This window comes from Galleria mellonella, unplaced genomic scaffold (genome assembly GCF_026898425.1).
Source record: "Galleria mellonella isolate WM207_F2 unplaced genomic scaffold, CSIRO_AGI_GalMel_v1 utg1267, whole genome shotgun sequence".
NCBI lineage: Eukaryota > Metazoa > Arthropoda > Insecta > Lepidoptera > Pyralidae > Galleria > Galleria mellonella.
Window position 1 is genome coordinate 1,610,545 of NW_026441987.1, and position 27,977 is coordinate 1,638,521.

General features: G+C 32.9%; 1 protein-coding gene across 2 annotated transcripts; it reads right to left on the reverse strand.

Annotated features, from left to right (window-relative positions):
- Window positions 1–3,434: 3,434 nt before the first annotated feature.
- LOC113514008 (phosphatidylinositol 4-kinase type 2-beta) lies at window positions 3,435–27,933 on the reverse strand. 2 transcript variants are annotated; one of them, XR_008253525.1, is made up of 12 exons: window positions 27,561–27,933; window positions 23,873–23,991; window positions 19,685–19,885; window positions 16,563–16,688; window positions 15,828–15,925; window positions 15,401–15,533; window positions 14,814–14,956; window positions 14,122–14,197; window positions 13,374–13,513; window positions 12,870–12,972; window positions 11,180–11,248; window positions 3,435–7,868 (listed from the first exon to the last, which is right to left on the reverse strand). XR_008253525.1 is itself a non-coding variant. In XM_052900466.1 (11 exons), the coding sequence occupies exons 1-10, from the start codon at window positions 27,784–27,786 to the stop codon at window positions 12,885–12,887; spliced, it is 1,350 nt and encodes a 449-aa protein (XP_052756426.1). In that variant the 5' UTR covers window positions 27,787–27,933; the 3' UTR covers window positions 8,859–11,248; window positions 12,870–12,884. The 2 variants fall into 2 exon arrangements, 1 of the variants encoding a protein (XP_052756426.1); XM_052900466.1 differs by lacking the exon at window positions 3,435–7,868 and having other exon boundaries at window positions 8,859–11,248.
- Window positions 27,934–27,977: the final 44 nt, after the last annotated feature.

Here is a 27,977-nt window from a genome sequence, read left to right on the forward strand (position 1 = left end):
TGGTCAATGTAATGAATTTATAAGATTATTTTTCGGGCTTTGACCAAACCAAACCTTTCACAACCACGAGTATTTAATAATACCACGCTCAACTTATGTCTAAATATTATGTCTATTTTTTACATTTACAAATAATTTACAGTACATGTTGCACGTCTTATACTCAGTTACTAATACCTTGAATATGGCACAATAACAAAAAATTAAATTTTTTTTTTTTATACAACTTAGAATAGCAACCAGATGATGGCCTACCTGATGAAAAGTGGTAACCGTCGCCTATAGACATGAGCAGTACCACGGACATAACTGAGTATACTGTTTCGCCCATGATACCCCCCATGCGTTGCCATTCCTGAGGACTCAGGTGTTATACCTCTGTACCCTGTAAATTCACTACCATATCCCACCCTTCAAACCAAAACACAACTATGCAAACACAACTGCCTAAGCAAACGACTTTTATACAACTCTCCTTCTGGTAAATTAAAACAAATATAATTAAATTTTATTTTAAAACTTGAGCCATTTGTGAATATATGTTGATAAGTCCACCATTGCATATATTTTTTTTTTTATATACTATATACAATAAAGATTTTACAAATACAATTTACTTCTCTAAAGTAAGTAACACAGGACATTTCGGTCATTGACCATTCAGAGATTGGTAAATGTTAGGTTTTACTGGGAAATCTTAGTATTTACTATAGTTCGAGTTTTTATAGTAACATATATATTTATATATAATGTACATGTAAGGAAATGTAAAGGTAGTATTGCCGTATATTGCAAGTGTTGACAAAGTATGTAATACATACATGTAATTATCAAGTGCAATATTATTATTTTATTTACAATAATTGTTCCATAATGACGACGAATATAATGTTCGAATATTTATTTAATTTGTTTTAGCTAATAAGACACTATCCTGGCTGTTGTGCATTTCTAACATCAAAATATAAAAAATGTATCATCCTGGTTTACATTGGGGTCTTTTTAAGGGATGATAATGGGATGGTAACCCCGCTTGCGCGAGGGGAAAGGGATGCTTAGTAATGGAGACTGAGAATCCCATTGCTAGCAATATACCCAACCATGTCGACCTTCTCGCGGTTCATATTGTATCATGGTTAATTCCTGATGAATTCATCATGATGGGCTAATTGGCCTGTTTTCATTCTCATCTATCTCCCTTCAATGGTGCTCCGCCAGCGTATCCCGTTAGCGCAGGCGGGGTTACCATATCATTTTTACCCATCAAAAAAAACCCGGCCTGCGCTATTGGTATACATTGCCAGGGTACCAGTGAGGGATGATAGATGACGGTGAAGCAGGTCAGGTGGCCCATAGTTACGAATTCAACTATAAATCAATCACGATGGTTTCCAGGGGGAACCGCCAGGGCGGTGGAGGTCGACCTGACAGGGTATATTGCTAGCAATGGGATTGCTAATCTCCATTACTAACAATCCCTTCTCTCCCCAGCTTACATTGGGTTTTATACTGGTTCCAAATTTGTAAAAAGTCAGTGCCGATTAATTACTGTATCTGTCTATCTTCACGCCAAGTCCCTTGCGGGTTAGGCAATAAGAACGAATTCTGGTTTAATTATATAGTTTTATGCACAAATATCAACTAATTCGGCGTTAAATTGCCACAACTTTAGCCCCCTTAGACAAGAGGCAAACGAATTTTCGTTCGTTGTCTCATTCTATCTCATACATGCGGTAGGGATAACGTATCTACCGATGAGTTCATTTACCACTCTTATGGTAGGAGGGGGTGACACCTCAGTTGTACTGAGTCTACCGGTGTCTTATTTTCTTAAAGATATGACTTTTGTTACTTTATACACTTTGAAATTAGCTGCCGACGATTTGTTTGTTTGAAAGATTTGAAATAAATATTGTTATTTTACTTTTCCTTTTTTATTCTAAATACGCTGCACCTATTTGAAATACTATGAAAATGTATGAGGACCTTGATGGAACATCAGTGCACATACTGTCTTACCTTACAACCGACACAGGTTCGATTCCCGCGCAATTTAAATTATTGTGTGTGTTTGTGTTGGTGTGGGGATTTTTTATGTAACTTAGAATGGCAAAGTGACGGCCCACCTGATAGAAATCTGTAACGGTCGCCTAAAGATATGAAAAAGAGATAAGTCCGCCATTGTATATTAAATCTTTAATGTGTCCAATATAAATTATGTACAATAAATATTTTACAATGCATGAACAGTACATCGCAGTTATACTGTAACGCCCATTTTTTTTAATAGTTTTTTTTTTATTCAACTTAGAATGGCAAACAAGCTAACGGCCCACCTGATGGAAAATGGTAACCGTCGCCTATAGACATGAGCAGTAATATAGACATAACAGTGTATACTGTTTCGCCCATGATACCCCCCCATGTGTTGCCATTCCTGAGGACTCAGGTGTTATTCCTCTGTACCCAGTAAATTCACGCCATACTCCACCCATCAAACCGAAACACAGCCATGCAAACACAACTGCTTTATGGTTGAAACACGAATGGGACAGAGGTACCCAAGCAATCGACTTTTGTACAATCTCCTTCTGGTAATGATAATGGTAACCCCGCTTGCATTAATAGTATACACGCGCGGGGCACTAGTGAAAGATGATAGGTGAGGATGAAAGCAGGTCAGTTGGCTCATTGTGATGTATTTACCACGATAGTTTCCAATGGAACCGCGTGGTGGTCGATCTGACAGGGCATATTATTAGCAATGGGAACACCCCTCATTAGGGAGGAAAGGGATTGTTAGCAATGGAGTTTGACAGCCCCATTGCCAGCAATATGCCTTTTTAGGTCGATCTCCACGTGGTTCCCCCTGGAAACCATTGTGAACAATTCTTGTTGAATTCGTCACGATGGGCTAACTGACCTACTACATTCTCACCTATCATCCTTCACTGGTGCCCCGCCGGTGTATACCGATAGCGCGGGTGGGGTTACAATACCATTATCACCCATTAAAAAAAAACCCTCATTACTAATAAACCCTTCCTTTCTAGAATATCCATGTTGCTACAGGTGTCCATAGGTTACAGTAACCCTGTTTAACATCAGACGGGTCATATGCTTGTTTGCTACCATGGTGGTTTGAAAAAAATATAAGTCATTTGACTAGAATTCTTTTGTTTGTTTCTGCTACCATTAGTATGTGTACGACTTTTTTCTTAATCGATGACAATGGAATGATAACCCCGCCTGCGCCAACGGTATACACAAGCGGGGCACCAGTGAGGGATGATAGGTGACAATGAAATCAGTCTTATTATCCCTCACTGGTGCCCCGCCAGTGTATACCGTTAGCGCAGGCGGGGTTACCATACCATCATCACCCATTAAAAAAACGGGTTAAGTATGAGGCTTAAAAATAAAAAAATAACCGGTAAAATGCAGTTGTGATTATATTTTTCTCCAAAATTAAATAATGCATATAAACATGTAGTAACCATTGAAACAAAAATATTAAAACTATTTACAATACTTAAATGTACATCGTAAAACACTAGTTTGCGGGAAGAGAATAACTGTGTTTTTATTTTCAAAATTTATTTATTTTAATAATATCGTCATAGTCGTAGAATACTGACGGATCTGACAAATATTACATATAAAGATCCGTCAGTATTCTACGACTATGACGATATGAGAGATTTTAAGTATTTTTAAACGGTTTTTTATTATATAAATTCTCGGTTGTAAGTATAAATCGAGACTCATGACTGCTGGGATCATAAATTGTTAAAAATCCTTACTGACATGTTTTTATAACAACTAATCTCGAAGTACTAGTTAAATATTAACAAACATCTTATGTTAGGTTTTATCGCTGTGGTCACACATTTGATTCACACTATTATTACTAAAAAAAATGTATTAAATATATATTTTGGTTTTGTACACTTCTACGAACTTATGAACATTATAATAGAAGATAAGATAGAAGGAAGAAGGGGGAGAGGGAGACCGAGACATAGTTACATCAGGCAGATCAAGGAAGGAGTTAGTGTCGTGTCGTATCAAGAGGTGAAGAGACTCGCTGAAAATCGTAGTGAGTGGCAAGAGCTCCACCGACAAGAGCGCAGCTCTTGAATGGGATAGATAGATAGATAGACAAGATAATAATTATATTTTACTTTTATACAAAACCATTTGTATTAAGTATGTTCTTATATGTTGACAGAAAAAATCCTGCAATATTACAATTTATTAAAATAAATTAACAATTGAAAAGTGAACTTAATAATTAACGTATCACAGTATAAAATGGAATTTTAACAAAATAATGAAACATAAGTGGAAGAGTATAGACAATTTAAAATTCATGTCCACAGCGACAAAATTTACCAATATTTAATAAATTTCCGTCAGTATACTTAATTAAAAATGCTCAATTAAAATAATAAAAAAATTAAGTAGTTATTTTGGGATTAGACATGTCGAGTGGAGTTAAAGATTTATATATATATATATATATATATATATATATATATATATATATATATATATATATATATATGTGTGTGTGTGTATGTATATATATCGAAAATGTGAAACACCGCCAATCAGATCTTTAATAAATAATATAAATGTGAAAGTGAGTTACTTTATATACTCTTAACGGTTTAACAAATCACTATGACTTACTATATGGGATGGAGTTGGCTACAAGCTACTTTTCAACCCAATCATACGGATAAAGTCAAGGGTAAAAGCTAGTAATTAATAAAAAGAAATATTTTCCTTATAAATATATGGATTATTTGGTCTATTTTTAGAACCTCACCTGATCGTATATCTTGATATTTTTTGTATTCCAATGTTGGTACTATTTGGCCACACCCAATAGTCGGTTATTGTTTTTTGTTTAGATCAATTTTGTCATAATGGACCACGGAATAAAACATCGCCTTCCCGCATACTATGTACACACAACATTCACACAGTATCCACTTTATTATTGATTACACATATAAATATATTCAGTAGTGTTCAATCTGACAAATAAGAGATAGCGACATCTATTCGCTTTTGATTTACTCTATTTGATTTATCCGATAGATGGCGCTTTCTCTTATAAGGCAGTACTACTGAAAGGTTAAAAAACATTATGCTTTCGCAAATTATAACTAGTTTATGGTACTTGTTAATGTGGATATTTTTTTAACAAAGTATTGTACTATATTCTGTATCGATGCCAGCGCTGTAAAGCAATTAAGCTATATGAGAGACAACTTTGTGGTACATTATTACCAAGTTTCATTTAAAGTTTTTATATAATATACACCACCCAGAGAGTATTAATTTTCTGTGCATTTATCACATTCGTTGTTAATTTTGATAATTATTGGTGACTTTATTTTTTACTGTTATACCTAATATTGTTTAATAAAACATTAGTAAAATTTAAACAGCAATAGTAAATTTTAGATACTTGAACTATTGTAATTTTTTAACAGGTTAATTACAGTATAGTAATAAATACTATATTGTAATAAGTATATAGTAATAAATATATAAATACAATAATCAAAATCCGAAGAATTTATGAAATGACTGCTAAAACAGCATTTCTTTAGCCCATTAAAGATTTTACAACACCCCGGATAATTACATTAGGGAGCATTCACACCGTTTGTATAGTCAGCCGGCGACTAGGCGATTACTTTGATGTCTTGACATAAATATTTTTAGCCACAATTGCTTGGCAACAGTCATTGACAGTAATAGGTTATTAAGTAACTCAATATCGACAAATATTAAAAATTGTTGACATTACTGCAAATTGCTCAATGTTGTGTAATAATAATTAACAGATATATATTGATCAAAGTTGTATAATTTAAATTGCATTGTATGCTTATATATAATTCATTACACAATTATCGTGTTATTGTAAATTTATGCAGTGCATTACTTCATGATCTCATTGGGTTCACAGACAATACTCATAGTTGGCGACTGACTACCATTTGGTGTGAACGTGTCCTTATGTCTGTAGAGAGGGACCGAATGTCCGCGCACGTTTATACCATATATACATACAATGCTGCGGTCATTTCCTTGCACTGTTAATATATTTAAAAGACAAATTAGCAACTAACGGCGGCAAATAAGTTATGTGTTGAACTTACTAACAATTAATTACATATTTAACATAGTACATATACATATATATGTGTTTTTGTACAACAGAGGGATAAAAATAAATAATTTACATAAATTATAATACGATTAATTTCATACATCCAGCCAAGTTTAATAGATGTCTCATGCTGTGGGTGTAATATTAACCGACTAGATCATTTTCATCGGCGGATTATACAGTTGAATCGTATTACGATTCATATAAAGTGGCTATTTTAAACTTTTAGATCACCAACAAATTGTGACATGAACATTTGTTATGTTCACATTTTTTTTTTTTCATTCAATCTAAAATTTATTAAAAAAAAACTTTTTACATTACAAATTTATATATACCTGAATGGACCACTAAAATATAACAATGACTAAAGCATTCCTCTTGGCTAACTATAAATTATTTTAAACGTTATACATATATTTAATATCTTAATAAACATCATTAAACTAGAATATGACCGAACGCATTCTGTAATAGTATAACACAATTTAAAAATTATAATATTTTAATATATAAATATTTAATTAATACAGCCTTTAAAATAATATATATGTAGATATTTATAAATAAAATTAATCTGATAATATCCCTAGAAAAGTGCCAAACAAATCAGTGGATACGTTTTAGTTAGCTCACGCATAAGATAGTACAAAACACCCGATATTGTTGTCTCGTTCTATCTCGTGCATTCAGCAGCGAAAACGTATCGTTAATAGATTATTAGAATTTTTAGATTAAAATGTATGGGTACTTATATACTTTAGCGTGTTTAACTAAAGTCTTTGGAATTTACAGGTAGAACCTAAGTCACCTTCTGGCTATATGAAACTTGAATACTAAGTAGTATAATATTATGTTAAAATTGGTAAAAACATTTGTATGTTTGTTACTCAATCACACTTAAACGGATGAATGAATTTGAATGAATTTCGGAATACGGATAGGGTATTTCCTTACTTTACAAATAGGCTACTTTGATTTGATTCACATGGCAAAAACCACGGGAAATGGCGTGATCCATATGGTTAGAAGAAGACTTAGATTTCGTATTATATATAATATCTATATATGATAATAGATTGGCTAGTGTGTGATGCACAAAGATTTATGATACGACTGTGTTTATAACGATAAGTTTGTATAAAAATATCTTCCAAAAGCATTCGCTAGAGGGCGCTGTTAATATTTCAATACAAATTATCGACGTAACATGGAAGTAATTTTAAAATAAATCCCTATTAAACTTACTCTAGGAGTTCAGGTGTAAGTTGAAAATCAACTATTTATAAATCATTTTCCTTCAATGAATATGTGTTGATGACAATGACGTCAACTCTGAAGCGCCATCTATCTAAACTATCTCTTAATCGTATATTTTAATTTGATAGTTTCACAAAATTACTATTTTATTAATCATCATGAACTAAATTTAGAATAATTTTGACTTAAATTAAATTTGAAATTTAGTTCATATTGGTTTTTTAAACATTTCAACGCAATAATATCAAATTTGAATTTCATTTTTGAGATAGACTTATAAAAAATAACACCACAGAATTGACTCCAATGTGTTGATATACAAAAAAATACTATATAGTTTGTAGTAATAAACAACTCAAAGTAGGGATGGATATGTTGATATCAATTTGAACTTTCCATGCAGACTGCGATCGATCTGTCAAATAATAAGTAATAATCAATAAATAAATTCTTTATTAAAGGCAACCAAGGCCCATAAATAAATGAAAAAATAATAAATCGACTTATCATATATCATCAATATATGTATTAATAAGATTTATTTAAACTTTTATGCACAGTGAAATTCTATGGACATATGGCGGTCTTAACACCGGACGGTGTTCTCTACCAGTCAACCATTAGGCAAACAGAGAAATAAGTAGGCGGTGCATTACCGAATTGATTATTAATATAAGATAATAAAGAATATAAATAACGTAAGATTGTTTCTAAAAAAATATTTTTAGGAGCAAAACGTCGCTAATTTAAAAGAATCCCATATACATTAATCACTTAATAAAATATATACCTATTATAATTGGAAATCGGTTCGACTTATTAAATTTGCATATATAAAATATAAGGCCCAAACACATTGACTAATGTCCGGTATCCTTATAAGCTAAAGCGATTTCATAACTAATCGAGATGCATAGTCACAATTTAATATAAATAATAAATTGTAATGGAAAACAATATTAGATAATGTAACTGAAACGGAGACGAACACTTTTAATATGCAATGAGAGAATTTTAGAATGGAAAACTACAGAAAAGATTAGGGGACAGATGTTAGCAAAATGTATTTGAATGTAAAAACAGTATGTCAAAAAATATATATATATATAATTTTCAAATAACAATAAGAATATAAAAATGTAGCAAGAAGTTCACTACAGTAACACAATAGCAGCAACAGCGATAGGGTGATTGATTTAAGAAAAGTAACAACACAGTGTTTATATTGCAGCGATTCAGATTATTTCGTGATGTATCTGTGTATCTGTATCTGTGTGAGATCTACAAGTGCCATCAGATATTAAGGTGAATGGCCATTAAACAAAATTAGACAATAAATACTATATATATATATATATATATATATATATATATATATATATATATATATATATATCTGTATCTGTAATAATAACCTACAGTTATTTGTTTCCTATTAAAATTTATTATTTAAAAGACTTGCCTTAATACAAGTATACAAAGAAAAAATATATTCAATGTTAAATTTGAAAAAGGAAAAGGAACAAAAATTTGTTCTAAAAAAAATACATTTGAAAGTCATAGTAAGCTAGTTTTTTTTTAGATTTTTACATAGTTTATAAATCAGATACGTAATTTATAATGTTGTGTCAAAGATAGAACTCTTAAAGGCATATGGTTATAATTAAAATGCCTACACCCCCGAAATATTTATCACAGTTCAGATATTTGGAATTTTGTGTGTACACTCTAATTAAGTTACTATATTTTAGATTTAAAAATTGCAATTTTTAGACTAGCCTACTGCTGTAGTAAGTAAACTAAGCATCAATATTAGGTAGGTATCACACGCACCTATCAATTCCTCTCAATCTCGACATTCAAACTGCAAGTTTTTTATAACCATGTGTAACTTTTTTTTTTTAATTTTTATGCTAGGTGCCCATATAAAACTAATGTCGACTATACCATAGAGCACTAAATTGTTCTCTGTAACAGAATCATTACAAAGATGCAAATGTTCCACTATTGTGCACACATTTTTACACATGCCAAAACTACATAACAAAATGCTATGACCATGTATGGAGCCCATTAATTTTCACTTCACCGCTAAACAATTACGTATACAAGTAGTGTGAATTAAAAGTTAAGATTTTTATATTATAAACAAATATTATTAACATTTTTTTTTATTACAGTTTTTAAAGATTGAACATGAGACTATACATTTTTGTAACTAAAATATTATTATTTTAAACAATGATTGCTTCAATTCGAGAATTGAATAGCGTTTTTAAAATTTAACATGAATGAAAAAATTCTTCTGGCTATGCACTAACGTCGCCGATATACTTACTTACATATATGTATATTAAAGAAAACTATTAAGTTATCCATCTTTTTTTTTTTAAATATAAGTATAAATATTTCGTAAAGACGTTAAGTATAATAAAAGTTAGCAATTCATAGAATTTCTTAAAGGAATTATGATTTTGACATAAAACAAAAGTTATGTATATTCAAAAAGATATATTTCTCGTTCTAAATTTTTTTTATACTGTAATTAGGACAGTAGAGAACGGAACAATAATTTGAAATAAAAATACACAAAAATCTATATTAATGTCCGGTAAAGCATCCAGAACATGAATTTATCTTGTTCAATTCAACTGCCATATTTTATTTTACATAATATACAGATTAAAAATACATATCTCGCTTCGTTGTTAATGTTGTAAAAATTATTCAACTATGTTGCGTATGAGAAAATAAAAAAAAAAAAACTTCATGGGTTCTAGTAAATAATTGAAGTAGCTATCACACTACAATCAGCCGAAGTTTGGTGAGCCTTATTCTGACTTTATTCTAGTCTATGACTATTGCTTGATCGCTTGAATGAAAACTATATTACAAATACAATATAAAATAAATTTAGCGAAGCCGTTACAGATTATGGAACAGATCCGTGCAGCTTTATACCTATTAAAGCAATATTAAAAAAATAACATTTGTCTATGGATACGTGTTCTTTTTTTAATTATTTTTAAACAATTAAATATGAAATATGATATGGCAAATGTTCCATTTCAAAATATTTATTACAATCAAGTGACAGACTAATAGAAATATTTGAATGACCCGTTTTTAAATAGAAATATTTAAATTGAACATAAATCTGGTATTGTTAGCATTTTCAATATTATTTTTGTACATAATAAAAACTTAATTGCAGTACCCATCATAGTCACCTATGATCGTTATAATACATTTATTCATATTAAATATATTGTAGAATGGAAAACATTTTTAAGACTGGCTATTTTTATTAAAATTCTTATTCGAAAACAGTAATTAATAAACACAATCTTTTTTTTTTTCTACTTGGCACATTTAGTTAAAAGAATTAATTTTTAAATTAGACATTTGAAAATAGAATTAATATTAGATATTAGTTTCATAACATAAAAACTTTTTATTCTACACCTGTTTCTTAATATCATACGGTGATATTTCAAAAAAGACATGCCAGTATTATTTACTAAATAAGCCAAGTGTAAAAAAAACGGATTATAAAAAAAGCATTAGAAAAAAGAAACAGTAATGTAAAAGGATTTTTTTTTTAATTCTGTTATAACACTTGATTTTTGAATTTTTAATATTTATCTCTCTCTATTTACTAATGAAACTTCTGTGCTGTTACTTTATACAATTATTATAAAATGCGCTATACTCTATTATACGTACATATACATACAATTGGTTCTACTATATCAGGGTCACTGCGGAACTATCACCATATTGATATAACTATGCCTGGAAAAAAAAGAAAAAAAAAACATTATGTCATAAATCATTTTTAGGTTTTTTTTTAATGGTTTGTAATGGAATGGTAACCCCACCCACGCTATCGGTATACACGGGCGGGGCACTAGTGAAGGATGATAGGTGAGGATGAAGCAGGTCAATTTAGTCCATCGTGACGAATTCAACAAGAATTGTTCACGATGGTTTCCAGGGGGAACCACGTGGAGGTCGACCTAATAGGACATATTGCTAGCAACGGGGCTGTCAAACTCCATTGCTAACAATCCCTTTCCCCCCAAATTCATTTTTAGGTTAAGTGAAGTTTATAAAAGTGTTTGTATATTTGTTAATCAATCATACTTAAAGACTAAAGAGATTTGAATAAAATCCTAGATGAAGTCTGACAATTACAGGGTATAGGGTATCATCACTTCAGCTGTTAACTCCACTGCTGATTATAAGCCTTCGCTATAAATGAAGCTTTGCCAGTAGTTGCCAAGTTTAGCAAGAAGGTTGACAACCGCAGTTAGGCTTTTAGATGTGTTTTAAGAGGGACGCTGCTGCCCATCCCTTGTCCTTTCTTAGACGCCTCTTATTATACCCATAGGAAAGGAAGGGGTAGCCTATTCTATAGTGGGACCACACGGCCATGGGGCCATAGGGATATAGTTCTCAGGAATGGTAACATACGAGGGTACAGATGGGATTGTTAGTAATGGGATTAAATAGCCCCATTGCTAGCAATATACCCTATCAGGTTGAACTCCATGTAGTCCCCCTTGGAAACCATCGTGGTTAATTCTTGTAGAACTCCTGACCTGTTTTCATCCTCACCTATCATCTCTCACTGTTGCCCCGCCAGCGTATACCAATAGCGCGAGCGGAGTTACCATTCCATTATCAACTATAACAAAAAACATATGAAGGTTACCATGGACATAATAGTAGAACATTTTTTATCCTAATTAACACGGGTCAAACCGCGGGATATAGCCAATAAATTTTTCCAGATTCCAGAATTTTACCAGAGGGAGACTTTGTACAAAAGTCGATTGCTTGGGCACCTTTGTTCCATTCGTGTTTCAACCGTGAAGCAGTTGTATTTGCATGGCTCTGTTTCAGTTTGAAGGGTGGGATATGGCGTGAATTTACAGGGTACACAGGAATTGTTATTCCTGAGTCCTCAGGAATGGCAACGCATGGGGGGGATTAAGGGCGAAACAGTACACTCTGTTATGTCCATGGTACTGCTTATGACTATAGGCGACGGTTACCACTTTCCATCAGGTGGGCCCTCAGCTTGTTTACCTTTCTAAATTGCATAAAAGAAATATATATTAAGTTTTCTTCAGGGGCGGCAATGCGCACGTAACACCCCTGGTGTAGCAGGCGTCCATAACATAACAGTGTCCGTTTACCATTAGACGGCTGTATACATATTTGCCATTTTTGTAATATAAAAAATCTTATTAATTATATATGTGAAAGTTTGTGAATCTTCACAAACAAACATGTGTTTGTGTGTTATTGAATCACATTTTAACAGCTGATTGAATTTGAATGTAATTTGATATAATAATAGTGCATATAAGGGCAAATCCGAGAGAGATATCTAGTAATGTATACTAACCAGATCACCGACACCTCACCACCAGGAGAAGAACGGCGACTTGTGCTGGAAACGTTGTTGGAACGAGTCGAAGAAACGCGACGACGTCGAACCGCTCTTTGACCTGCAAAAGAGACGGTTACCATATGTTTTTTACTAGTGTCGCTATTGAATGTCTAAATAAACTCACTAAATCCCTATACTTGTTGTCCCTATATGTTGCACTTTAAATTGAGATCTCTTAGTATTTTTACTAGAGGGAGCTTTAGACAAAGGCATCTGATTGCATGTCTTTCTGTCCTTGATGCTGTACCTATCTACAGGCGACTGTTATCACCGCATTATATTTAGTTTTAGGGGCAAATAATACTTTATATTTGTACAACACTATCTCTACTCACTACTTCCGAAAACCTTAATATTCATTAAAAAAAAAAGAATGTAATATCAGCTATAGCTGCTTGGGCATAGTACCTTTACTTTAAAATCTTATTATTTTTTTTTAATAAAAAACGCGTAACTAACCTCTCTACAATAACGGCGGGCATTTGTACGAGCTGGACGGGACTCTTGTTGTCTTTGAGCGCCTGCGTGAGGTTCAGCACCTGGCCGCGCATCACCGACATTTGCCGTTCGAATAAACCCTTGTCGAACCCTTTGTCTTGCTGCCAAATAGATAATTTCATTATTATAGCATTAGGGAACGTGTGTATGAAGTCTAAACTGATTTTAAAACTAGTTCAAAACATTAAGTGATTAAATGAAAAGAGAAAAGAGGAGTAAACTGTGAATGAAGGGAGAATGAATGAAAGTGAATAGATTGGTAACATACATTACGATTTTAAACTAAATACATATTGAGTCGATTCTGAGGCGACACTTCCATAAACCTATTTAATAATATGGGTATTTTAATTTAACAGTTTCGCCAAATTACTGTTTTATGAACAATCATGAACTAAATATATAATAGTAATTACTTAAATCTATTAGAAATTTAGTTCATACAGATCTTTACAATAATTATTTCATTGTGATATCAAATATTAATTTTAAAGTTAGGTTTAAAGAATGGTATCACAGAACCAACCCTATTTTTATGTTACCAACATGATCACTCTTCAGTATCTGCTGTGACAATTACAACTGCAGGCTCAATAGTAATAAAAGTGAATGTAGGTTGCTGTTAAATATAAATGTAAATAGATATCTGGTATATCGCTATGCCTACACTGTAAAGGATATGGCGTGAAAATAAATAAATTGTACTAACTTTGAACAATATATGTAACTCATCGCAAAGCTCTTGTACGAAGTTCATGTCGGACAGCAACGGTAGTACCAACTCCCTGGAACAATAAGATACAATTTTTAATTTGCATGTAAATTTTTTGTATGTCAATTTACGATGGAGTAGCCACAGCCACGAATAAGAGCACTTATCAAGTTCGAAACTAGTACCCGACTTTAAAACTTGAGTAAAACCGACATAAATAATTACAATACTGTATAATAAAAGTTATTTCTTATTATATTTTTTTTTTCAAATAACCGATTTCAATATTGATAAAATCCATATGTGATCACAATTAATTGTAATTATACTAAATAAAAATAATTACACATTATTACTGTTTTGTTTGTTTTATTTTTAAACGACTAAATTCAATAAATGCATAGATTAAGAAACCTGTGGCATTCTTTTTCTACGGGTAAACACGTATAGAATAGGGGAGTAATTCCCTTTATGAGTAAATAGTCGAGACAACTGAAAATTGCACGACATTTACTGTCAAACTTAGTTTCAAACCGAAACACAGCCATGCAAACACAACTGCTTCACGGTTAAAACACGAATGGGACAGAGGTACCGAAGCAATCGACTTTTGTACAGTCTCCCTCTGGTAGCAACTATCTAGTAACTAATGAGGGGGCATATTATATACAAGTGTTTGGTATACTGACTTGGTTTCATGGCTGAAAGGCTGTTTGGCTTGTGGTAACCAGGCCCAGTGGTACGGATAGGCGCGCCACGAGTCCGGATGCTTGAAGGGGAACGCGAGCCCGTTGTCTATGGCTGCTATGCGGATCTCTGAGGCCGCCCACTCCTGTAACAATAATTTGTATCAATATAAATGAAGGAATGGTAACAAAGGAGATTGTTAGATTATGTATTTTGTTTTTGTATTATTTTTTTTATTTGTGCTTTTTCTTATTTTTATTCTTTTGTCTCTTTTGCTGTGTATTACGTGTATGTTTGTTTTTTTTTTTATTGTAATTTGTGTGCTGTAAGTAATGTAAATAAATTGTCTATCTATCTATCTATCTATCTAAATATAATTTAAATATTCTGCATTATGATACTAGGGGCAAAAAATGTGGCAAAGGAAAATAAGCCTCTAGTAAAACTAAACCAAATCTTTTTGTAATATAGATAAAAAAAAAAAACATATTACGCCGACCCCATATAATAATTGGGATAAAGGTAAGAAAAAGAAGAGTTCCCAGCAGTGGGACGTCAATGGGTTACTATAGTGGTGGTATGTACTAACAGAGGGCTCCCTCATGGGGATATCCTGGCTGCTGGCGGGCGCGTCGTACTTGATCAGCCAGTTGTCGTTCCCGCGGTCCGTGTTCCGTATAATGTAGTCCAGGACGACGAGACGCTCGAACTGTAACTGGAATCTGAAAAAAAAAAGTTATATTTAATATTTGTCAGATCCGTCGGTATTCTACGACTATGACGATTTTTGTACAATTTATTGACACAAAATTTCCATCGGTTACCGTGACCATGACTATACCGTGACACAAGGAATTGAATGAACATAATACGTCAAGTTGACTGCTTAAAAATGATTTAGAAATATTGAAAATGAATACTTAATACTTTAAAACTACTAAACTCTTATAATTTATTTTACATTCGATACATATATTTTATATTCGATAAAACAAATATTATATTTTAAGACTCACTTCCTCATAACATGCGGGGGTGGAGGATCTTGCTCAAACCTCCTTAGCCAATAGTCTGCGTCTTTGTAACCTTCCACAAATAACTGGAATGATCCCATCTGAAGACAAATGTATGTACGTGTCAGACCTTGATAAATAAAAAAAAATTTCGCCAGTGCTTTTGGTTAAAAATTAAAAAAAAAAAGGATTTTCAATAGTACTTCTCTTCGATGAATAGTTAAAAAAAAAAAAACAGTATTTCTCAGCATATAGTATTGAACATTTTCAATATGTTTTTTTTTTAATAGATAGATAGCAATCAACTATCAAGGTTATTACTTGAGATTCGCACAAAGTTGCGTAAGTTAGGTATAAACTAATTTATTAAAAAAAAGTGACAAAACAAAATGTACAGGGTAAACACTTTGATTATATTATATATCTATCCGTCACGTGCAGTGCGGTTGCAAAGAAATTTTCTCCCACGAATGCTCAGGTTGTGAAATGAGCTCCCTGCCGAGGACTAGACTTCCTAGAGCCTACAGTATGGGGTTCTTCAAAAAAGGTATATTAAGATATCTTGAGGGTCGGCAACGTTCACGCAGTACCCCCAGTGTTGCAGGCATCCATAGGCTACAGTGACCGTTTACCAACAGTCGGAATATATATATATATATATATATATATATATATATATATATATATATATATATATATACCCTTTCGAAGACATTACTCGTATGTTCAACGACTTACCTTCGGCGGAAGACCCATCCTATTGAACCTAAGATTTGGGAACTGCTCTGTGATGGCCCTTTTCAGTCGCGACCTCTCGCGGTCTATCCGTAAATAGTTGAACGTTTCCGACACTAGTTTCACTACCTGGAAATAAAGAAAAATAAATATGTACATACTATGGCATGTTACTTGTGACAAAAAAACAAAGCTATTAAATATTATTTTAAGAAATACTTGTTTATTAATCTATATTTAGGGAGACTTTGTACAAAAGTCGTTTGCTTGGGCATGTTTGTCCAATCCGTGTTTCTACCGTGAAGCAGTTGTGTTTGCATGGATGTGTTTCGGTTTGAAGGGTGGGATATGGCAGTGAATTTACAGGGTACAGAGGAATAACACCCGAGTCCTCAGGAATGGCAACGCAAGGGGGTCATGGGCGAAACAGTATATTCTGTTATGTCCATGGTACTGCTCATGTCTATAGGCGACGGTTACCACTTTCCATCAGGTGGGCCGTCAGCTTGTATTGCCATTCTAAGTTGTATAAAAAAAAACTGAGTTGTGACCATTTTATGTTACTATGGCACACGAATGAAAGAAGGAATATTTTGTTTTGTTACATTGTTGTTTTATATATTTTGCCTATGTTTTTTTTTTCCTTTTTTAAGTTTTTCATTTTTTTATCTCTTTTTACAATGTAGGCCTGTATTATGTGTATGTTTGTATTGTGCTGTAAGTAATGCAAATAAATTATCTATCTATCTATCTAAATAGGTTAGTTTTTATCCCGGTCAAATAATTATGACCCGATCAAGCGGAAGAAGTTGTGGTCACAGCTAATTTACAACTGACTTAAAAAAAAATGTTTTCAATACGGTCGTATTTTTTTTTGTTTGTTACTTCATAACTCCGTTAGTTGTGAATCTATTTGGAAAATTCTTTGTTTTATCTGAAAGGATATATGTATATACTTATCGATTGGTTCCATAGAAGTTTTATCAAAATCAATTCAGCAGTTTAGTTTTTAGATTAAAATAACTAGATCTGTCACAATTGAAGTAGGTTTTTTATGGGACACAATCTTTATCTATCTATACTTATAATAAATCTGTAGAGAGGTCAATTCTGTACATGAAATATATCGTCACAGTCGTAGAATACTGACGGATCTGACAAATATTACATATATAGATCCGTCAGTATTCTACGACTATGACGATATTTCCAAAATAACTATCAGGGGGTGATTAGCTGTCTATCTGTATGTTCAATATAAAAACTAAAACTACTCGACGGATTTTAACGAAACTTGCTACAATTATTCTTCATACTCCTGGGCAGGTTATAGTATACTTTTCATCACGCTACGATCAATAGGAGCAGAGCAGTGAAGGGAAATGTTAAAAATGTCCACCCGTGTCACTATGAAATTTAGTATACATACACTACTACTACATAATGAAAACTACTTTGTATCCCGTCAGAAAAAAATATGCCAGTGACGCGGACGAAGTCGCGGGTAAAACTAATAAAATATAGCGCTGTAAGCGTACAGTGCGGTCATTGAACGCGTTACATACATGTATAGGGGTATGATAACGTGTTCAGACGTTCTGGTGGGCGTTATTAGACACCGTCGTGTATTTACCTCTCCTGACACATATAAGGAGAGTTATGACCCTTCTTATATCGTACTCTTAGATTATATAGACAGAGCATCGAGCCTCAAAAACGGGTCAACTTTTTGTCAGCTAATTGTCACATTACCGGACTCGTTTTTTTTTATCAGTGTTCCATATACTTACGCATAAAATATATTTTGACGTATTATTTAAAAAATAAAATAATTGTTTACGCATGAAAAAAATGCAGAAATTATAATACAAAATAAATAAAGAAGTTACAAAGGAATCACTCAACTATCTATCACGCAAAATTGTATGAAAAAATTAACGCGTTTTTCTCGAAGCATTTCTATGGAGACACTCTATATAATCTAAAATCGTACTATGGTACGATACGGTGCTTTTTTATGGAGGATAATGGAATGGTAACCCCACTTGCGATAACGGTATACGCTGACGAGGCACCAGTGAGAGAGGAGAGGTGAGAATAGCAGGTCACTTAGCTCATCGTGACGTATTCATCATCATATCTTTTTCATCAGCCGTTAACCGTCTCCTGCTGAAGATAGATCTCCGCCATAAAGGGGGACTTGTTCAACAGTAGTTGCCACGCTTGGCAGCCGGGTTGCCAACCGCAATTAGCCTTTGATCATGTTTTAAGAGGGACACTGATGTTCCTCCCTTCGAGTGACAAATTCAATAGGAATTAATCACGACGGTTTCCAGGGAGAACAATTATTGTAATGGCACACGCACAAAAGGAAAAATTGTAGTTAGCTTTATGTATTTTACCAAAGGGAGACTTTGTTCAAAAGTCGATTGCTTGGGTACCTCTGTCCCATTCGTGTTTCTACCGTGAAACAGTTGTGTTTGCATGGCTGTGTTTCGGTTTGAAGGGTGGGATATGGCGTGAATTTACAGGATACAGAGGAATAACATCTGAGGCCTCAGGAATGGCAACGCATGGGGGGGTATCGTGGGCGAAACAGTATACTCTGTTATGTCCATGGTACTGCTCATGTCTATAGGCGACGATTACCACTTTCCATCAGGTGGGCCGTCAGCTTGTTTGCCATTCTAAGTTGTATAAAAAAAAAAACTTTAATTATTTCTCATTTAATCATATGTGTCTATTAGAATTTGTGTACTGTAAGTAACGCAAATACACTATATATCTATCTATCTATTTAATTATTTCCTAGTAAATTAGCACTAGTGAACACATATTATTAAAACTATTGAGGACAGAAGGGGAAAAATGTTAGGACACTTGATACGACACGACGAACTTATGAACATTATAATAGAAGGTAAGATAGAAGGAAGAAGGGGGAGAGGGAGACCTAGACATAGTTACATCAGGCAGATCAAGGAAGGAGTTGGTGTCGTGTCGTATCAAGAGGTGAAGAGACTTGCTGAAAATCGTAGTGAGTGGCAAGAGCTGCACCGACAAGAGCGCAGCTCTTAAATGGATAGATAGATAGATAGAACACATATTACAATTGTAAAACTTACCCTGGTCTTTGGCACAATCTTAAGCCCTATCTTGCTGTCGACGAGACTAGCGCCCGCCTCTGACAAGTACCCCTGGTTGGGGATCAGACACGACCGGCCGAAACAGCATGGACAGCACAGCTTGTGCATCCATTTCGTCCATTTTGGGTTCAGTCTGCCGTATGGTTCCTCGTCTTTTGGCTTGAACACGCCTATTATTTTCTGGGAACAAGTAGCGTTATATTAAAATTGTTTGAATAATTTTAAAATATTACTTATTTAATCAAGGAGGGTTGACGTCAGGCAGGTGGCCGGTCGTAAAACTAAAAAACCAAATCTTTTTGAAATATGGGTAAAATCATATTACGCCAACCCCAATTGATTGGGATAAGGGTAGGAAGATGATGATTTATTTAATCAAAAGCAATTAAGTACATTTCACATTATCACAAAAGAAATAAAATTTAATGATCAGTCCCATTCATGATCCGTACCCGACCCAAAGGTCCCCATGACACTTGCGGCATTTCCGCGTTGGATTGCCAGAGATATCCTTTGAGCCAGATACAAACCAGAACGGCGGTCATGGCCCCTATCCGCAATGCGCAGACTCAACTCTTTTATGAAGGATTTTGCTATAATTGATTTTAAATATATTTTTATGGGTGAAAATGGAATGGTAACCCCGCCTGCGCTATTGGTATACACTGGTGGACTAGTGAGTGATGATAAATGAAGATATAAGCAGGTCAGGTGGTCCATCGTGACGAATTCAACAACAATTAACCAAGATGGTTTCCAGAGGGACCGCGTGTATGTAGGAATTTTTATATATTAGATACTAAACAAAATACACAACTAATAAGAGACATTAGGATCGATTCTGGAGAGGCATTTCTATAAATCCATCTTTATAATAAAAATTTTAATTTGCAATCACAACGAATTTTTTATTTGAAAGATCAATTTGAACGTGAACTACAAAATAAAAAAATAAATATATTCTTAATAATCCAAAATATCTTAATTGAGAGGCAAAAGTTAGACATTCCTGCAAGTTACCTCTATGTTCCATTTGTCTGCTAGATAAACTGTCATATCTGTCTGTTTACTGTATATCTATCTTTTTATTGTACGGATAATCTGGTAGTATTGTTTTATTATTACCCTATTCCCTTTGGCCGCAACAGAATATCAGTGATTTGCTCTTTCGAGGGCGAAGCAATAAACTGAGTTGTGGCCATTTTGTATTGCTATGGCACACGCACAAACGAAAATTGTATTGCTTTGTGTATTTTTTTTTTATCATTTATGTTATCTCGCTTTTTTTGTATATGTATGTTGTAATTTGTGTGCTGTAAGTAGTGCAAATAAATTATCTATCTATCTATCTATAAAATCGAGTATTCTACAGTCGGTTATTATTTTAAAAAATCTTTAACATTACACTTGTGTTTGACGTTACAACATTGTCGACTGAAAAGAAATCGATGTTACATACATTGAATACAGTTTGTTACTTAACTATGTTTTTTTTTATAACACTTAGTGGTCATGGCTGGAAAGAAGCCATATAGTATATTTAAAAAAAAGAAAATGAATGATTTGAAATTTTGCATACCATTCCTGTATCTCTTCATGTAATGTTTTATAACTATAGTTTTTGTTATGTAAATAAATATAAAAAACACTAGTGGAACTATAAAAGTGGTATCATTTTGGAGTACGTCGTCTACTTAGTCGAATTTCTTTTTATTTTATGGATGATAGTGGAATGGTAACTCCGCCTGCGCTAACGGTATACGCTGGCGAGGCACCAGTGAGGGATGATAGGTGAGAATGAAAAGGCAAGTCAGTTAGCAGTTAGTTAGTGATTCAGTGAGTAATTCACCTGGAATTTAGCACGATAGTTTCCAGGGGGACCACGTGGAGGTCGACCTGACAGGGTATATTGCTAGCAATAGGACTGGTAGTCTGCATTAATAACAACAATCTTAGTCGAATTAAGTGCCCCGTCCTTGCTATTGGATACGGGCAACAGGACACGAACTATTTTGTATTAGTAGATAATGTATTCCTTCCTTTCCCGTGGGTGTCATAAGAGGCGCATATAGGAATTTATTGGTCGAGGGATGGGCAGCTCTTAAAACATCACTAAAAGCCTAACTGCGATTGCCAACCCGCCTGCTAAGCGTGGCAACTACTAGCAAATCACCCTTCATGAGGGAGGCCTGTGTTCAGCAGTGGACAGTTAACGGCTGATGTGATGATGATGATGAGAGATACTAGATAGATAGATAATTTATTTGCATTACTTACAGCTTACCAAAGGGAGACTGTACAAAAGTCGATTGCTTAGGTACCTTTGTCCCATTCGTGTTTCAACCGTGAAGCAGTTGTGTTTGCATGGCTGTGTTTAATATTGTGTTTGTGGCATAATGCCCCCAAGTGAGAGGCCTATGTTCACCAGAGGTCAGTTAACAGCTGATATGATGTTATACTAGGTCTCTATTTGTAATTATTTATAAAACTTAAATATCTTTATCAACCTACATTTATCAATTATATCAGTGGTATTTGCTAAAAAATTAAGCAATGTTTATCAACCAAGATAATTACATATTACATAATTAAAGATGGCGTCTCACAAAAAATCGACTACAATTGTGATAAAATCAGTTATTTTAATTTCTAAATTAATGAATTGTTATTGATAAAATCTATGAGACCATTCTGATAAAAAAAAAATATAAATTTCCAAATCGGTTTATAAAACATGGAGTTCGACAATCATAAAAAATATACAAACGAATTGAGAACCTGCTAAAAAATATAATCACTCGTTCATAATATGTTTCAGGGGGGAAAAGGATTGTTAGCAATGGAGTTTGACAGCCCCATTGCTAGCAATATACCTTTATAATACCAATAATTAGGTCGACCTCCACGTGGTTCCAATTGTGTGGAACAATTCTTGTTGAATTCGTCACAATGGGCTAACTGACCTACTTCATCCTCACCTATCATTCTTCACTGGTGCCCCGCCGGTGTATACCGATAGCGCGGGTGGGGTTACCATTCCATTATCATCCATTTAAAAAAAAAAAATATGTTTCAATCACACCAAACAAGTAACCATACTCAAAGTTCACTTGTCCCCGTGACAGACAATATTTTATGCTCAATGTGTCACAAGTCTGATTATATGTCTTTCTACATACGTAGAAAAAAAACAGACTCGTATGAAAAACAGAGCAATATGATTTAAAAAAAAAAAAGTACTTTAATATAATCGAGAATCTCCGTGGCATCGTGATAGATGTCGCTTTGCGTAATCGGAGCTTATCTTGGATTTTATTTTTGTTTTTTAATTTGTTCAGTCTAGACCACAAATAATAATTGTGATAAGGGTAGAAAGACGATTTAGTTTTATAGGTTGTATGTGTCCTTAAATGTTCCTTTTTGCCCACTATCACCACCTACAATATCCACTTTTTTTCTGACCGTGACAATACACATTTACAAAACATTATTAAAATCAGTAAAGCAGTTTCGGAGCATGCACGAACATCTTGACACGAAACAAAGATTTACAATGATTTATTACTGATACAATGCACCATTAGTATATGCTGAAACCATTGTGATAAAAAAAAAAACCTTTACTCCTGTAGCGAATATCCATTTGGTGAGACTATGAATTGATTTTTGTACCGAGTCTCATAAAAAAAACGCACAAAAATCCCCATTCCCGAAATGTTGCTTGGATGTGCAGGGTACTTTTTATACCTGGGTATTTTTGTACCTGAATATTTTTTGTTATCAGCAAAAACCATCCTATGCAAAAATGTCGTAAAGTAAGAAATATTTTATGTAAACTTAAAAGATAAACATCGAAAAAAGACTACCAGCAATGCTATTCTGTAAAATTTCGTATTACATTTCGCAACTCAATTCATCAACCGACTTTAATAAAAGATGAGGTTCTTAATTCGTTTTTTTTTAGGATTGTTATCTCATAACTCCGTCAATTTTAAACCGATTTGGATTTTTTTTTTTATCTAAAAGGATATACTTACAGATTGAATACATAGGAATATTATCAAAATTGTATCAATAGTTTAAAAAAAAAAAACTGATTTTGCCACAACCGAAATGGGTGTATTTGTGAAACACAATCTCAATTATCATCCATAAAAAAAAAATTACCCCTCCAGGGTTCTTGACGAAGTAGGAGCCACTGGAGCCTTGGTATATCCTCTCTGGGAAGATGCCATTGTCGATCGCCACCTCAGCCTGCCACACCAGCTCGCTGAACTGTGGGTCATCTGTCAACAATCATATTTGATATTACTATTTGCAGTTATAATTTATTTTGTTTTGTTCCAATAATCTGTTTTAATTAAAATACTAATAAAACTACTAGCGCCTACTAGAGGTCGGTAAAACAAGATAAAAAGGCTAAAGATATCGCTTAACATACATACACAAAAAAAATATAATGGAACAGATTGGAAAATTATTGACTAGCAAGTAACATTGCTGTCTGGTACCGACATAGAATAGGCCATCCCTTCCTTTCCCATGGGTGTCGTAAGAGGTGAACTAAGAGAATTTAACGGTCAAGGGATGGGCAGCAGATAAATTTATAACAAATTATGTAAACAAACAAGTATTTCTCAATTTTCAATAGTAAATTAGGTAGTTAGTAAGGTAGGTTAGTAAGTAAGGTTTGTGTAAATGAGGTCCTGGGTTTGATTTACCGTCAGGCCAATTTAAAAATAAACTTGTCCAAATTGGCGAGTCTTAGTTTTCTGGGATATGACCCCAGGTGTTTGTTGTTTAGTATCTCATAACAGAGGGCATTCTAACTTGAGAAGCAGGCAAATAATGCGATTATGTGGCATTTGATACAAAAAAAAAAAAAAAAATAAGTTGGCACACAAGAAGTTGAAGAAAAAATTTTTATTTGTATAATACATTCCCATGACCCAAGTGAAGTCCACATAGGCAAAGTCACTAACAATGTTTGCTATAATAACTCAGTTATTTTCACACTCTTTGTGTTTACTAGTAAGATCGAAAAATAAAATTTTTAATCCCTTATTTATAAAAATGTCAAACCTCTTATATACATTGAAGTGTTTTGTCTCTTTCTTTTATTTTTTTTTATACTACTTAGAATGGCAAACAAGCTGACGGTCCACCTGATGGAAAGTAGTAACCGTCGCCTATAGACATAACCAGTACCATGGACATAACAGTGTATACTGTTTCGCCCATGATACCCCCATGTGTTGCAATTCCATTAAATTAAATTACCAACTTCAAAGAAAGTGACAAAACAGTGTTTTTATTAAAATAGATCTGTAGAAGGATTTAGTTTTTATGAATAATAGGTTTGTCTATGTCACTTTGCTATAATTACACTGTTGTATATTTATGAGAAATAATCTGAGACTACATTCATTTATATTTTAATATTTATTTATAGATAATTTATTTATAGAATACTGCACTGGCTGAATACCTATAATTTTTTGTTTTTGAATGAATGAGTATACTTATTTTTTTATGCATATGCCAAATGCCAACATAGTAATGAATGTGAAATAAAATTAAAAAGTATATATTTTTAATAGTTATTAAATGTTCTGGTAGTTGACCCCACATACAACTAGTTTTCAGTAAACCAAGTGTCATTGTTAGAATATTTATAATTATTTAAATTTAGAATTATTAGAACTTATTTTTCAATAGCTCACTTTAAATAAAAATTTTCAGTCTGTATTCCAAAAAGAAAGTCCCTTATACAAACTTCAACTTTATACTCTTGAAATAAGGATACATTTTCAATATCAATAGTTTTGGAAGAAATATTTATAAAAGAAAGAAATTTTTGTTTGTCAATAACCTTTTTAATGACCTTTATATTAACAATGTAAAGTTCAATTTAATTTTTATTGTAATCGAGGAATTTTCTAGAAACACAGTATAGTTGAAACAGTGTTTCAATATCTAATGTTGTTATCTTATGCTGAACATAAGCAAATTGGCAAAAATTCTTTGAACCGTGCATATGCACAATCTAATTTACATACAAACTCATTATACTTTATCTATGTCACAATTGTGCCAACATTACAACTGTTAAATTGTCTTGTGAATAACTTACACATATTTCACAATACAGTTTAAATTTTCTTTTAATTTTGTTATAATTACAAGATTTTAGAGGATCTGATGTAATGTGTGGGAGTATTACAAGAGAATATTAAATCCTATTTATTTTAAAGTCTAAATGTTTTGTTCAACTACCTACTGAGGGTGATTCTGTGATTCAAATATTTATACATTCAAACATTTTTCTATAATGTGACTGTCATTTATAATATTAATAAGAGGTCATCTAGAAGTAAAAACCAGTTATATCTAAATAATAATACAAATAAAAATAATAATCAAAAAAATTAATAAAATTTCAAATATTTTATTTTTAAAAGAATGTATTGAATACTGTTCTTAATATTACATGTTTATCAATCACATTAATGTTATGATAATGAACGCTCCAAGACAATGGAACTTGAATACTTATCTTTCTTCCATTGTAATAAATGTGGCAAAGTTAACAATATATACATCTATAATTTCCTTTAATTTGTAACTATATTTATAAAGGATAGTAATAATCATAATGTATAACATTTTATTTTAATACAAGCTATAATCCAATATTTTACCCATTTGGAGTAAGTTTAAAATGATCTAAGATCCAGTAATTATCATTCAATATTAGTAGAATTACAAAGAGTCTTTACTCACCACTATGATATGAACTAGGCATAAAAAATAGAAGGTACAAATAAATTGATAATTACTTATTATCCACCTTATTATGCTTTAATATACAGTATATTATTCATAATGGATTTGATCTTTGACATAATTATAAGGCAAGTTTTTCACTACTCTATTCATATTAACTCCTTTCATTATACTAAGAAGTTATATTTATTAAAAAATATGGAATTTTTAATAGTTTTACAAACAACTTTATCTGAATGCCAAATATGTTCATTAGCCAGAGTAAAAAGTAGTTCTTCTCCACCCCAAATACTATGTCTACACCAGATTTCAAGAGTACTGATTGAGCCATTAAAGTGCTAGGAGGTAACAAACTCACTTTCACATAATATTAGTAAGTGTTAGAGGTCATTATCATAGGTTTGAATGAATAAATTAAAATAATACATTTAATTAATATCTTTTTAGTGAAATATATGAACAATTTTGTAATATAATATTTAGAATATTGATTATTCGCAGTTAACTACCATATGGCCATTCTATAATTGTATTCATCAATTATAAAACAATTTTATTTTAACAAATAAAAGTGCAATAATGTGGCAATGATATGTTACATCAACTTACCACATTGAAATGGAAGATCCATAAGTACTTTTTAGGAAAACAAAACAAATGAGAAGAAAACTGTACTTACAGCCGTCACACTTGGCTGAAAATTTGAATCTGTTGCTACATTCACATTAGTTGTGTCTGTAACTTAGCTTGAATTCAGTATAGCATGAAGTTAGAGCAATCAATAACAATATAGGTACATTAATATTATGCGAAAACAACGCATTTTGGCGCAATTAGTGCCAAGGAAGCGACGTAACTAGTTTCAAGGTAACTTTTACGACGCTACATGTTTTTGTAATTAATTGTTTAAATTGAAGCCGCACAATTGTTTGAGAAAACAAACAAGTGTCTATATACATGTATAGATATCATTTACAATACGCAACCATATGTTTACTGAATCATAATGTCAAATATATATCTTAATTGTGCGAATTCATGAGTCACAATAGTGATACTTTGCACTGACCTGGAAAGTGGTTGAAAGAAACTTCAAAGTCGCCACGGCCGCCCAGGAGCGGCTGCGACTCCCGGTTAACCCCTGGGGAATCCACGCTGCCCTCGAACCCGACCTCTGGCACTAAACAAATTTCCTCTGAACTGCTTGATAATGATACCACGCCGTCATCGGTAGGCGCAATTGTAGAATTTGATTTTTCGAAGCCGAGATTCAGTAAGGTCTCTTCCGTACTCATGAGTAATGTTAAACAGCGAATCTCTACTGAGCCTCATTTATTTCGTATAAATGTCTTTGTTCACTATCATTTACACAAACACTTGTCTTCTTTCATTCAGCAAATTAGCAAAAATTATAGAGCAGCGCCAGCCAACCACTTGACAGACCTAATGTCAAATGTCAATTGATATCATAGATACGAATTTTTTA

Coding starts and splice junctions, on each gene's coding strand:
- LOC113514008 (XM_052900466.1), bottom strand. CDS start 27,786: ATGAGTACGGAAGAGACCTTACTGAATCTCGGCTTCGAAAAATCAAAT. Junction 14,198..14,813: donor CCTTTCAGCCATGAAACCAA/GTCAGTATACCA, acceptor TTATTGTTCCAG/GGAGTTGGTACTACCGTTGC. Junction 12,973..13,373: donor CCCGCCGTTATTGTAGAGAG/GTTAGTTACGCG, acceptor TCTCTTTTGCAG/GTCAAAGAGCGGTTCGACGT.